General features: G+C 40.5%; 1 protein-coding gene across 1 annotated transcript in view; it reads right to left on the minus strand.

The window, feature by feature from the left end:
* The window catches only part of NUP188 (nucleoporin 188), a 3305077-nt gene that overhangs the window by 2677109 nt on the left and 614129 nt on the right, over window positions 1-13839 (minus strand). The window contains exon 13 of the mRNA XM_044058121.1: window positions 6746-6946. Coding sequence (XP_043914056.1) covers window positions 6746-6946 — 201 coding nt within the window. The remainder of the gene's footprint in view (window positions 1-6745; window positions 6947-13839) is intronic.

The raw sequence follows: 13839 nt of genomic DNA on the forward strand, positions 1-13839 counted from the left end.
ATCAGAGCCAAACTAATCAACCGCCAAGATGCTGATATGGAGAGAGGACTCAAACTCAAAATCAACCCTGACCCAGAAATCCTGGTCCCAAAGGCTCAACTCTGAGAATGCAGCTGTCAGATAGGTCATGGTAGGGATGGCAGCTGGAGTTGGCCACACTGTCAGACCAGACTCAAATGATGGTAAGCTAGCCAGTTGCAGAAATCCTGGAGCACAAAGTCCAAGGGATAAAACTCTGAATTTTCTCCAGTCAGAGCCGAAGCCTTGGGTCTAGGACCTCAGGTTAATGGAATCCGAGCTAGCTGCATTCTGGGTCTGCATGAAAGACCACATCAGTTGCCACAAATCTGCAGGTCTAATACCCCTGACCAACTGGACTGTTGTTGTTGTGTTGCGGTAGCGTTGTCGCCTCACAGCAAGACGTTGTCCTGTTCGATTCTCAGCTAGAACGTCTTCTGTGTGGAGACGTGCGTGAATGGGCGTACCTTCATTGAAGGTTGTGAGTCAGGGCCAGCAACTCGGCACGTAAAAATCTACTGCCAATCATTAGCAGACCAGAATTCTGCTGTGGCGACCCCTAACCGGGAAAAGCCTAAAGACACAACAACCAACTGGACTAATCAAATTGAAAAGGTTACCAAGGAGGGCTTGGAGGCTTGCCAACTAGTGTAAGGCTCCAAGGACCCGGTCCAAACTGGAAAGGGTCAGATCAAAGGGGAGACTACTCAGAGGAAAACACCCTAAGGGTAAGAGGTGAAATGGGAAAGTGAACCCTGTCCAAGGAGGCCCCTTTGGACAGAAAAGGGCTAGGGATGCCTAGCATCAGGGAAGATGACTTCCCAGTAGCCTGCACCGATAGGGAACGGATCAGAGGAACTGCATTCGAAGCTAGTACAGATGCAGCCAGGGGAACCAAAGATCTTTGCTCCTTTGGATCCACATGGTTGGAAGCAGGAGAGACACTCATTTGAGATCCCTTTTAAGCACTCTGGGGTCCTTATCACCTTTCCTCTAACCCAGATTGCTCCTGCTATTTACTTGGAAAAGAGCAGAAGAGGAGGAAGCATTTCCAGAAGGTAAAAAAGCCTTTAAGGACTAGCTTAGCCCTATGCTCATTAACAACCCTTGTGCCAAAGCTGGCACAAATGGAGCAATCAATCTTCAACTGAGTGATCCCAAGGCAGCAAACTTCATCAGTCATGCTCGTCCTGTGACAGGAACTTGTGCCCGCATGCCACACACATTTTAAAATCTTTATCCACTGAAAAAAGGGCATCTAACAAAACCACCAGTATGAAGAGGAGGACCTACTACAAACATTTTTTTTTACTTTTACATTAACACACACACACATATAGGCAGGAACTTACCATGTCCGTAAAGACAGTTATCCACCTAAAATGAGCAAAACCTAACCATTACCCATCTTCCTACCAAAAATGCAACTACAAAGTCAAAGTAGAGGAGTAGGCGACCGGAAAAATAGCAAATGACACTAAAAAAAGGTCCATCCAAAGTGGAGCTCAAGATCTAACTGCTGTTCTGAAAGGTGGCAAATGCGATTTAAGGTAGCTTTAGAGAAAACAAAGGTATTACAGGTAGAGGAGGTGGAGCTTGGGGTGGAGCTAAAGTCTTTGGAAATAGCCAGTCCTGGATCAGAGCTGGATCCAATAAACCACAGTTTGTAGCCAGAAGGAAAAGACTTGAATAAAACCTGAAAAAGTACTGCAAAGCATGCCTGGGAATGAGGAGGCTGATAACCAAGCAGCTTACGGGTAGGGCAAACAAGACAACACACTTTATGTCTTTGGAAGCATAGGTCTGAACTTGGGTGTGGTATCAGACAGTGTGGCCTCAGGCTGCAAGAGGGCAACCAGGACCTGGATTAGTTCTCCTGGGACCACCTCATGGACTAACTTTGACCTTCCCCTCAGTAGTGAGGATCCTGCTATCAGAAGCAAATGCCTGCCCAGCAGCTCAGGACTAGACTATTACCTGGAGGTACTTGGCTAAAGTGCACTTTGGTAGTGCAGAAGATGTGGCAGCCTCTAGGAAAGCCTCCTCAGAGGCCCCAGCAGCATGGAAAAACATAAGTGGCTGCAAAAGCACCTCACATCCTTCGGTAAACTCCATCTTGCAATAGCTATTACAAACAGAGTATCAAGCTGGTTCTCTAGCACTCTTATCGTTAGATGTTTTTATTTTTTAATTTTTATTTATTTTTTAATTTTTATTTATTTTTAATTTTTGCAAGAGATTGACAGTGGGACCAGGGGATGCCACAGCCAATGTGGACACACTGTGCTGTTCTAAATATTAGTGGAAAGACTTAACCCTATGACTAAAAAGACAAATGAAGTAATCCCACTGGAGACAACTGGGCAATAGAGATTAACCTAATTCAGTTGATCAATTTAAGTCTGTGATTTGAACCTGGATGGATATTGGTTTTATGAGACACAACAGCACTTTAAGAACTTTCCCCTCTGAGCAACTAATAGCGGATACACAAGGTGTACTGAAGAACAAATGTTTCTTTCTGATAACACTTTTTATGACAATTTTGCCTGAAAACAATCTCAAAAAAGTTAACAGTAAGATTACAGTGGATTGTGTTTTTGCACCTATATTTTAGTCATAACAAGACAAGCAGTTATTTTCAACATAAGGTAATATTCAAGTCAGAACACAGTAACCAGAAGTTCAGTCAGTACAGCCTTAAAACTCAGTTTTAACAGCACAGCATAACTTTGTCCAATACTGATGTTCTTCAGAGGCATCTATCAGAACAGTGACATGTCAACGCATTTTACTTCTCTCTCTCTCTCATTTAGGTATACCACAACCTGTATAGTGTACTAACTGCATGTAACATCATACATTCTTATTCAATATCTTATTCTCTTGGTTGTCCCTGCCTTTCTTCTAACATGTCACTTCACAGTGAACTGGATAGTACTGCAAATTCATGTTCTCGGTTAACCAAAACATCTTTCTCACAAATATTGCTTGTTTAGAAAGACTACAAATTATAACTTCTAGTTTTCCTTCTCAAAATCAATCTACATGTCTTGTGCTGTAATTTATTTTCTCATCAAGTACCAGAGCAGTTTCTTGAACTGTTATCTTCTCTCTTATCTCTAAATGAAAAGACTATAATGTAACATGCAAAAGAGTTTTATTAACTGGGCATGACTGGATCTTCTAATGTTTCAGGCTCACACACACAAACACATTCACATGATGTCCATTTCTGAGATGTACTGTCATACTAAACATCCCAGTTGTACAACCCCACCCCCCCCCAACATACGCACACACAGATACACAAACAGTTCTCAAACATCTTTAGCCAGTAGGAAAGAAAGTATGTACTTTATTTTGAGGCAAAAGTAGATATTTAAATACTAACATCAGTAACCTAACTCCTGGTAAAAGGCTCATGCTATCCTGAAAAGCCTGAGTAACTGCAAAACCTTTTGGGTCCAATAAAAAATATATCACATCTATGTTCCACTCTGTCTTCAGTAGGGTATTGAGATGTGCAGCTGGAATATGGACCAAGTGACCAATCACACGGGGTAAAATAAGCAAGAATTACTTTCATATTGGTCAAGTTAGTGCAAAAGTCTTTACCAAAACAGAGAACATTCTCAGATGAAAAATATTGCTGAATTGAAGGCTTCTTAGAAATCTTAACCTCCCTCAATCATTATCAGAAGTCTGGCCTGGAGATGGAATCAGTTGACAACCCAGCCATGGAGACATTAGGCCCTTATTGGCCACCAATGAGTGATCAGAATGGGTTTGTCTTCTTTCTCTGAATTTTTCAATGATTCATGGCATCAGATGGAGGGTATACAGGAACCTCCCATCCAACTGGAGAGAGAACATATCCAACATTATTTCTACCTTGCCCTGCTGCACTGAGCAGGAAAGAGGAGGGACCCTGCCCTCCTGCACGGCAGAGTGCTCCACTACCAGAAGACCTTGATAAGGCATAATCTCCAAATATGGAGCCCAGTAAAGACAGCTGCAAGGTCAGCTCAGACCATGTTCCAGTTCACTTGTTTTTCAGAGGTGTGAAAACCCCGAGCGGAGGGTGCCCTGATTTGTGGCAGAGTGTTAAGACATCACTTCTCTGAATGAAAGGCAAAACATTATGCCCCTTTGCCAACTGAGATAACATATGCAGACTGCCTGATCAGATAGAGTGAAGCACCCAAAGACAGTAGTGTCTCTTGGACTCTCACAGCCAGATTCACCACTCTGGACTCTTAATATGCAAATGTGGAGGCACCATACTTATACAGGTTGTGAGCTGCCTGAGGTAGGCTTTCTAGCCTGTAAACACAGTAGCTGACATCAATATCTTTCAGGGTTTGAATCTAAAAAAGAAAACCCCATTATCAAAATGGTGGTGAATGCCCACCATTTCAAAACCCAAAAAAGGGGTTGAACACCAACAGACGTTCAAATGAGCATTTGGTGACACTGACTTCTCACAGTCCAATGCAACAGAAGCATCTTCAGGAATGCAAATGGCACTATAACTACATTGGGAGCCATCAAGCCCAGAAGGTGCAGCAGCTTCCATGCCTGGACTCAGCACTGCGTCTTCATACAGAAGGCCAAAGCCATAACTTTCCATGCCATCACCAGGTAAGGACAACAAAGTGTTGGGAGCCCATCTTCAACTCAGTGAAATACTTCTTCCATTATAAGGCAAGTCCTACGGAAAGAATCAATAAAAGTTAACCCCCAAAAAGTCCCTGTATGCAGTGACTAGATGCCAAGTGTCCAGATAATAATCACATGGACAGCCTTCTCCCATGCACCCCTGGGTTCTTAGTCAGCTCTGTGGAAGAATGAATGAAATCTAGAAGCTCAGATAAACCATGTGTGATCTGTTGACTGGAAGAGCCAATGCACTGTGGGTGATAAGACAATAGCATGCTCACCTCTCAATGGGAAAGTGTATTCTTTTGCCTAAAAACAGTGGACATTGGAAGTAAGGAGATCAACACCCAGAGAGTTGTGGGAGAGTGATCGGCAGGGGAGCAGGATCATTGAAAAGGCAGGGTGATCCGCTCACAACACCCACTGGATCCCTAGCATGTCCTAAGGTAAACAGCAAAAAGGATGTGGTAGCATGAGCAACACCACAGTCAGGACACTTTGACCTACAAGTCTCCTGAAAGGTCCAAAACTCTGCCAAATTAACATGTCCTGTTTTACAGGGGGCTGGAAGACTTTGTCTTTTGAAAATCAGCCAGATATAGAATTCACATATTGACAAAGGGCAGTGTTCAACAGTTGATAGTCCAGCTACCATGAAAACCAAATATAAAAAAGGCAATTACCTCCAAAGCTAATACTTTGGTGAATATTCTAAACAAAGAAGAAAGCCAAACAGTAACATTTATTACAAAAAGGGATGTATAAGCAAATTGAACCAGGAGTCTCAGGCATGAACTAGGTATGAATTTACAAAAAGCTATCAACCAAATACAATGACACCACTCCTGGTGCCACAAAGGACTAAATGTATGATCCCTCTTCATGGTGTCCATCAGGAACAGTACCCTCCAGGGAATGTGCTGAACAATAACTGAGCAGAATTAATCCATCCACATCTAAACTAGCTGTGCCACCCACAACCTTACCAATATATAAAGGGGCAGATTCATGTCCGGTATCATCAGAACATGCAGTCTTCACTTACAGTTGTGACTATTCACCCTATACTTCTGCATAAAGAATCAGGACCAGAAGTTGTGCCTTTTTTTTTTTAAATGTAGCTGGCTACATATAACAGTTTTCTTTCTGATCTGCCAAGGGTGTACCATTCACCATCATTTACATGGATGGTCTCTCTTAAGAGCTATGTCATTATGGAGAGCACAATTCAATGCACTGGTACCACCTGTATCTGAATTTGTCTTGCTTATTACTGCAACTCACCTAAACAGTGCACCATACATACAACTCACCTAAACAAACAGTGCACCATACATAAAACCCACCTAAACAGTGCACCATACATACAACTCACCTAAACAGTGCACCATACATACAACTCACCTAAACAGTGCACCATACATACAACTCACCTAAACAGTGCACCATACATACAACTCACCTAAACAGTGCACCATACATACAACTCACCTAAACAGTGCACCATACATACAACTCACCTAAACAGTGCACCATACATACAACTCACCTAAACAGTGCACCATACATACAACTCACCTAAACAGTGCACCAAACATACAAGTAAAAGCTCTTTGTGACTCCTACCCACAATCAGCAAGTTAATGTACTACTCATATTTTAACTAAGACGACAGAGATTTTGAACTAAGTGGTGAGCCAGATAGAGTCTACATGTCTATTTCCTATATGTATGTTAGCCAACGGTTCACATTTGCTTCAAGAACACATTGCTGACGATATCTTAAAGAAAAATGACAAAAGGCTGGCTGACTGTTGGCAATGTAGAACAGAAGAAAAGGCAAACCATGCATCTCACACAAAAGGCAGACTTATAGCTCCTGAAGAAATGCTTTATGTTACTCATGTCACATTACATCCACACACGTTCCTGTATAAAATTAGTCCTACAAATTGCTCATGTTACAGTCTCCCAATCAGCTGCACAATCTAGAATTAGTCCTACAATTAACTAATATATTACACTACTTTACACACACAAAATAAATTTGCACTTTATTCCTTACATTATTTTCACCACTACCGAATGCTTTGAGCATACAGGTAATATACCGGAACACATCAAGCTGAATAGCAGCACTGCCCATTCGCCGTACGGCATGATTCAATTCATCTGGATTCAACGTGTGCCGTAACAAAGCCCAGCCTAACAAAACTGGTGCATGGTGTGAGATATCCACAAGTGTTAACACTATCCGATCCATTGCCTAAAGGAAAATACAAAATAAATAATTACATCTGGAAGAAAACTACAAACACGCAGCAAAAGTTGTGCATCTATAACACTGTGGTGCCAACAAATTACTTGCACTTTTCCATCGCCCAGAAGACAAACATCATCTGTTGCTATTTACTAGTTCACAACTATGAAAGTACAGCTTCTTTAACTTCTAGAGTATGATGTTTTCACACCTTAAGGCTACAGCACAAGGCAAATGTATGAAGTAATGTTTAAGTACAACTAAAACAGCAATGAAGCCCATCCAGTAAGAGGGATTTATACCACTCCCTGCAATTTAGCAGTGTCAAATCCTGTCCTACTCTTAGGCTGAAAACATGTACTTTGTAATGCTTGAAAGGGTGTGAACATCCAAGTGGCTTGCTCAGAAATGCCTTAGGTGATGCATGTTTTTTTTTTTTTTTAGAAAAGGCTACTATAGGAGGGTAATGTTTTCTAACCTCTTGAAAGATACCTACGGCTTCCTCTGAGAACTGTGTTATTTTTAAAGGTACCAGGTGGCCAATTTCAGGTTCTTTAGGATGAGTTGTACTACAGCCTCCACCATAAGTCAACAGTGTACATGGCTAAAACAGCAAGACATGGCCCTACCTTGCAATTTGGACTATTTCAGCAAACCACAGCAGCTTTGTTCACTGGGAGCTACCACAAAAACTCTGCCTTTGCCCATTCTGATCCTTTGCAGAAACCTTGAAATCAGCAGATGGGAGTGGCATACAGCTGGCCTCTTCCCTAACGGATATCAAAGATGTATACTTGTCCATGATTTTTAAGAGAACCTGGAACAGTAGATGGCAATTCCTGTTAGACACAAAGAGGTCCAGCCATGGTGGGCCACATTTCTGTGAGTGAAAGGAAAACTGCAGTTTAGCTTCCATTCCTGGTTGTTCAATCTAGTCCTGCTTAATTTTTCCTGTCACTGTACTCCGGGCTGAAAGGATGGAATAGTCACAGAGATGCAATTTGACTTATAAAGTACAACTGTGTAAGTTGCACTTACCTAACAGTAGATGTTCAAATTCCTCACTGCTACAGTAGTTTATGGCTATATGGGTTACATCCTGCCCAGGATATAATGGCCAGCTAATCTCCAAAAACCTCTGGTTCCCTCCCACACATTCGCTGATAGGCTGCTGTGGCTCATGACCCCCAAAGGAGAAAGCAGTAGCCTAAAAGTGAATCACTTCAGAACTTTCTTGCCCCAGGACAGGGGACAGAGCACACCAGTCCTGAAATTAAAAAAAGTAAGGGGGAGGAGGGAAGATGTGGCAACTGAAGCAGTTAGGAATTCGAACATCTACTTTTATGGTTAGTACAATTTACAGAACTGCATGATGTTTATCATTCTCACAGCTGCAGTTGCCTACAGCTATATGGGTAGAATACCATAGATGAAATATAGGATCCAGGAGCCCAAGGAGTATGATCTTAGCAAAGCCTGTACTGGACCTGGAAAAGGAATATTGTTAATGCTTGCAAAAATATGAACAAAGGACAAAGTAGCTGCCTCTGGATGGCTTCTAGAGTCCACCCCTTTCCTGTATGTTAAAAAAAAGACAAGGATCTTGCCTTCATTCTGCCTGAAGTTGTTTGACCACAGTGGAAATAGTGATAGAAAAATTAACAAGGTATAGCAAACAGTTAACTTTCTGAACAGGCACAGTATAGGAAGTACATAGCTATTTAGTTTTCCTAAAGGAAAAAGTATTGACAAGATATCAGAAATGCATAGGAATGTCCAGAGTATAGAGAATCATTTTGTTCATGACTTCAAAATTCAGGTGACAATATAGCAAGATTAACAGCTAGAATAAAAGCAAACTCAAGCTACTATAACAGGCATGAAGGTGGGATTGCTTATAAAAGTAACCCCATCTCCCACAATAACGTCAACTTGTGTACTTTCTACAGATATCAGAGCAATAAGCACAACAGTCTTCTACATAATGACCCAAAAAAAGAGAATTTGCTCAAATGAAAACAGAATTTACTTTTCCAGCACAAGTGCCACCTCTACACTAGGTGGTCTTACAAACCAAACTCCTTTTTATAACAACTTGAGAAAAGTCTGACAAGAAAGGGGAAGATACATGAGCAGACATACTGAAATGGCAGACAAATTCATTTTGCTAAAGTAGTAAGACAGGCCAGAGAACCACTCCTCACACAAATACACAAGAGCCAATAGTACGGAATCCTAGAAGAGATCCTGGTTAATATTGTGGCACCAACTAGTTTAGTAACCAGATATGTATTTACAACAGGGTGCATTGCCTCATTCAGAAACTGATGAGAGCATGTCCGCAGAAACAAAGGGTCAAAAACATATCAAAGTTGAATTATAATGGTAGTTCAAAAGTAAATGATTCAGATTAGGGTGCATCAAACTCTCCCATTCTTCTGCAAGTGAGTAGATACAATCTGGGAGGAACCTTGCCGTAACTGTCCTTCGCAAACTCCGTAAGAAGGGAAATCCACAGTTGTCTAGGCCAAAACAGAGTCACCACAATGGCTTTGGATAGTTCTTCTGATCCTTCACATCAGTACAAGGGTGAAAATGCACACAAAAACATTTTCTTTTAAGGGAATGAAATTGCATCAGTTTACCAGTTTGTCTAGTTGTTTGTTTTGAAAGGAGGCAAACAGAGATACTTGATGTGCTCCGCACAAGTGGATTAGTCCCTGAAGACCCCATCATTCAATTTCTACTCGAGAGTACCTGTTCTGGTCCTGGTCAGCTTGTCAGCCACTAAATTTTGAAAGTTTGTTTACATGGAATTCAGGAAGACTGGAGGGTTAAATACTATTTTCAGAGCAACCGCCCAAGCCACCGCAACCAGCCTGCTTAGAAAGTATTATGGGATGACCCCCTGTTTACTTGTGCACCACATCACTGTTCTCCCCGTGACCACCTGCAGAGGTTCCACAGAGCACTGATTATGTAGAGATTATATAGCATGGACCACACCAAACATCTCTTGACATTTTTGTGTTTTGGCCCATGTGATTTGTTCCAAACTTCCTGTATTTGTACACCCATTAATATACAGCACCCCCCCCCCCAAGCAAAAAAAGGAGCAATTGTTGAGACAATTGGGCTAGGGTTGGAAGAATGAATGGTATTCTTGAATTCAGAGAGACCTGTTGACTCTACTAACACAATTCTCTTTTCACAAACCCAAGACTGGAATTAGAAATTTCAGAGGCCGAGAATGTGGGGTCCACACATTTTTCAAGACGCATTTGATTTTTCTCATCTGCAACCTGGCAAAGAGGAATCGGACACCATGAACCCTAAAGTAAAGAAATATTCTGTAGCTGAAGTCTGAGATTGATTTGAGAAGCTCAGGAACATTTCAAAATAAGGGGGGGGGGGGTTTGTCACATTTTCTGAAAGGATCCAGGATTCTTTTTAAAACCCTCTTGGCATTTCCTTTTAGATCCCTGTTTGCTGAAGTTTGATGACAAAATTTTGTTTTACTTTTACATATTAAAAAAAAGCAGCAGCACAGGATGTGAAGGACTTAGCAACACCCTGGATTAACTGACCTCTTTCAAACTGTTTGAGAACCTGAGTAGCAGATGGACCAAACAAAACCTCCCTGTGTGAAAGAGGATTCAAAATCTCAGATTTTATTTTTTCTGAAAACATTTATGTACTCAGGCAAACAGTCTCATCATAGCAGCAGCTGCCCTAGAAACAGTAACAACACAATCTTGCACACTCTAAATAATGATTACACACACAAGAAAGAATAGTAATAGGATTCAAAAGGACCTACACCTTTGGAAGGTAAAGTGGCAGAAAATTTTCTCAAACTGTTTATACAAATCAATAAATATTTCAACATATATGCCCAGCAATTCAAGATCCTGAAGTTCAGTGATTAAGAAGAGAAAACACTCATCCCAGTACTGTCAAAGGTTTTACCATCCTTGTCTGTACAGAAAAGATTAGCATGGCCAGAACTTTAACAGATGGAAATGAAGCATAAATAGCTGCTGGATTAGACTTGAGGTGAGAGGGAAAAAAAAGTTTTGTACTCACCCTAACATTCCATCTGTGTAGTCCATTTTAATTCTTCAACTGTTGCGTTCGGATCCAAACCATAGATCGGACTCGTCCGCTTCTTCCAGCTCATAGAACAAACTCTTGAGCACCTGCCTTACCCAAAATGCCCTAGTGATCTAACATACCTCAGATCTTGTTTGCTGCCCCTTAAACATGTAAACATTATAAAAATGACAAATCAACAGAATCTGGAACTCAAAGGAACAGTAGTTTCTACAGCATCCTACGATCCTTACAAAAGTCAAACAAGGAGGGAGTTGGAAAGACAGAAGTTGAGGAAGACTGAAAATGGACAAAACATATGGAATATTATGGAGCGTACATAACTTTTTTTTTTTTTTTTTTTTTTTATCTGATGTTGTCATTTTCATTAATTTCTCAACCATTGGGACAGAATCCCCAGATACCTAAAACCCGGAAAGATTCTAAAGGATGTTCTGAGCAGTGCTGAAATGAAGGCTGCTCTTCCCTGACAGACCAGATCCAATTTGTAATCCGCAATAAAGGTATAAAGATTAGCCCAAGTTGCGGCTACACAAATATCACACAATGAAGATCTGGCTAAAAATGCTGAAGTAATTACTGTAGACCTGGTGCAATAGGCTTTTGGTGGTTTTGGCAAAGACAAACCCACCTTATCGTAAACAAAGGAAATACAATCAGTTAACCATTTTGCTAAAGTCACTTTAGAACCTGGTTTGCCCAAGGTTGACTCTGAAAAAGAGGCAAATAATTTTTCAGATTTCCTTAAATTTCTGTTCTATTCAGATAAAACAAAAAGAAGTTATGTATTTACCATAACGTTCCATGTGAGTTGTTTATCTCGCCTTTATTCTCACTGATGGGTTCGGAGCGGATACTCGGCTCCGACACAGTTGATAGCAAAGCTCAAGGTTTGCCAGTAGCTCGAGACCAAGCCCCTTATCCCATGATGTACTGCTGGAATTACCTCAGATCTTGTTTGCTGCGAGTATATATACCTTTTTATTTATTTCTACAAGGAAGCACTTCCCGAAAGGGAAGAAGTAGTATTGAATAACCAGGATGGTACTAGCCTCTAAGTCAACTGTCAGCCAGGAGGGAGAAGGAGGGAGGGACGTGAGAATAAAGGCGAGACAAACAACTCACATGGAACGTTATGGTAAGTAAAAAACTCGGACGTCACTGCTGAAGTTAGCCAAGGAACAAAGAAAACCACAAAAAAAAAAAAAAAAAAAAAAAAAAGCTTGTAATGCATTGATATGCCACGTTATGACAAGCCGTTTTTCCCTAAGGGTTAAAATGACTGGTCTTTTATTTCATGAATGTCTAAAGTTCATCCGTTTTACCTTTTAGGAATTTCTATACTATCTATCTGTGCAAATTATAAGAACTGGGTATATGCCCATGTTTTTGATTATACAGCGTTAGCTTGCAAGCAGGCACCTACAATGCTGTGATGATTGGATGACTCATTAGGAGTTGCACGATTGGCTACTTGCCCGGCGATGGCAAGTGATCGTTTTCAGTTGATGTATAGTGCACTTTTTTATCCTTGGGGGAAACTCTGATTGTAGAGACTGCCAACATGGTCTGTTATTAATATGAAGATGATGTTCTCTCTGTTACTTATGTTAGGATGTTTTAGGACTTGGATCACTACTGGTTTTTAGTTGAGCTTATGCTGATTGGCCATTACTCCGTATAACACTGACTGATTGATTGTCCATCTGGGAATGGCTACTGGATGGTGTTTTCACCAGTCATCCTATAGTGAATCTTTTGTTAGCTGCTTTATTTTAATGAGGCGGCATGGCTCCTCTTTAAGCATAGTAGCTTTTATTCAAGTTTTATATTATGTTTTTTATATTGTGAATGTCATTAATGATTTAATGTGGGCTACATATGTAAGTTACATGATTTTTGGTATAAGTGACATTGTACTCTCTTATTATCCAACTTGCACATTATATGCCATAGAACAACAATGGTTTTATTCTGCCCATTTGATTTTTTTGTTGTGGAGCATTTTAAAGGTTTTTTATTTTTAATTATGATGGATTAGTTATAATGGGTACAGAAACTCTCAATTCATCACTATGACTGACGGATTCTGTGGGAAGCATCATGATTGGCTACATGTGTTCGTAGCGATGGACTGGTTTTCTTCATTGGAAGACCTACAGTGGGTTTCCTTTGTAAGGCTCATTTCCATATATCGCAGTGATTGGTTGTATTGACATCTTGTGAATTATAAGGTTATGTTCTAATACAGACAATTTTGGATTGTTTTCTAAGGTTGAGACACAAAAGTGATCAATCATTTTAAGTGTACTAGTTGTGTGGAAATTGCATCTTTATCCAGTGTAAGCAATTAGTTTCTGCAGATTCCTGTTTAGGTTATTGATAGATGCTATTTTGTGCATACCTCAGCACTGGAGATACCACAAGCTTTGCTTTAACTTCACCTTTCACCGGACATTGGTTCTTTGGTTTTAATTAACTAATGATTGGTTCGTGATTCTAGCAGTTTTACAAAGTGTTCGATGGTGTGTTACTATATGTGCCACTGCAGAAGCCCTTGATTTTTGTGATTATGACATTGCTATTTGTTGTATGAACAATATGTGAATTCATGTAACCCGATGATCTAAGTCATCATAAATTTATAAGTTTCTTGATTACTAGAGATACTGGTGCTAATGATTTAGATTCATTTTTGTTCTGGCATTGGTTCTCTGGTTTCCAAGTAACTTACTATTGGATGTTGCACAGATGAATATTTTATACATTAGGAAATGAGAAGTTAT

This window comes from Protopterus annectens, chromosome 16.part0 (genome assembly GCF_019279795.1).
Source record: "Protopterus annectens isolate FY-2018-M chromosome 16.part0, PAN1.0, whole genome shotgun sequence".
NCBI classification, from domain to species: Eukaryota; Metazoa; Chordata; order Ceratodontiformes; family Protopteridae; genus Protopterus; species Protopterus annectens.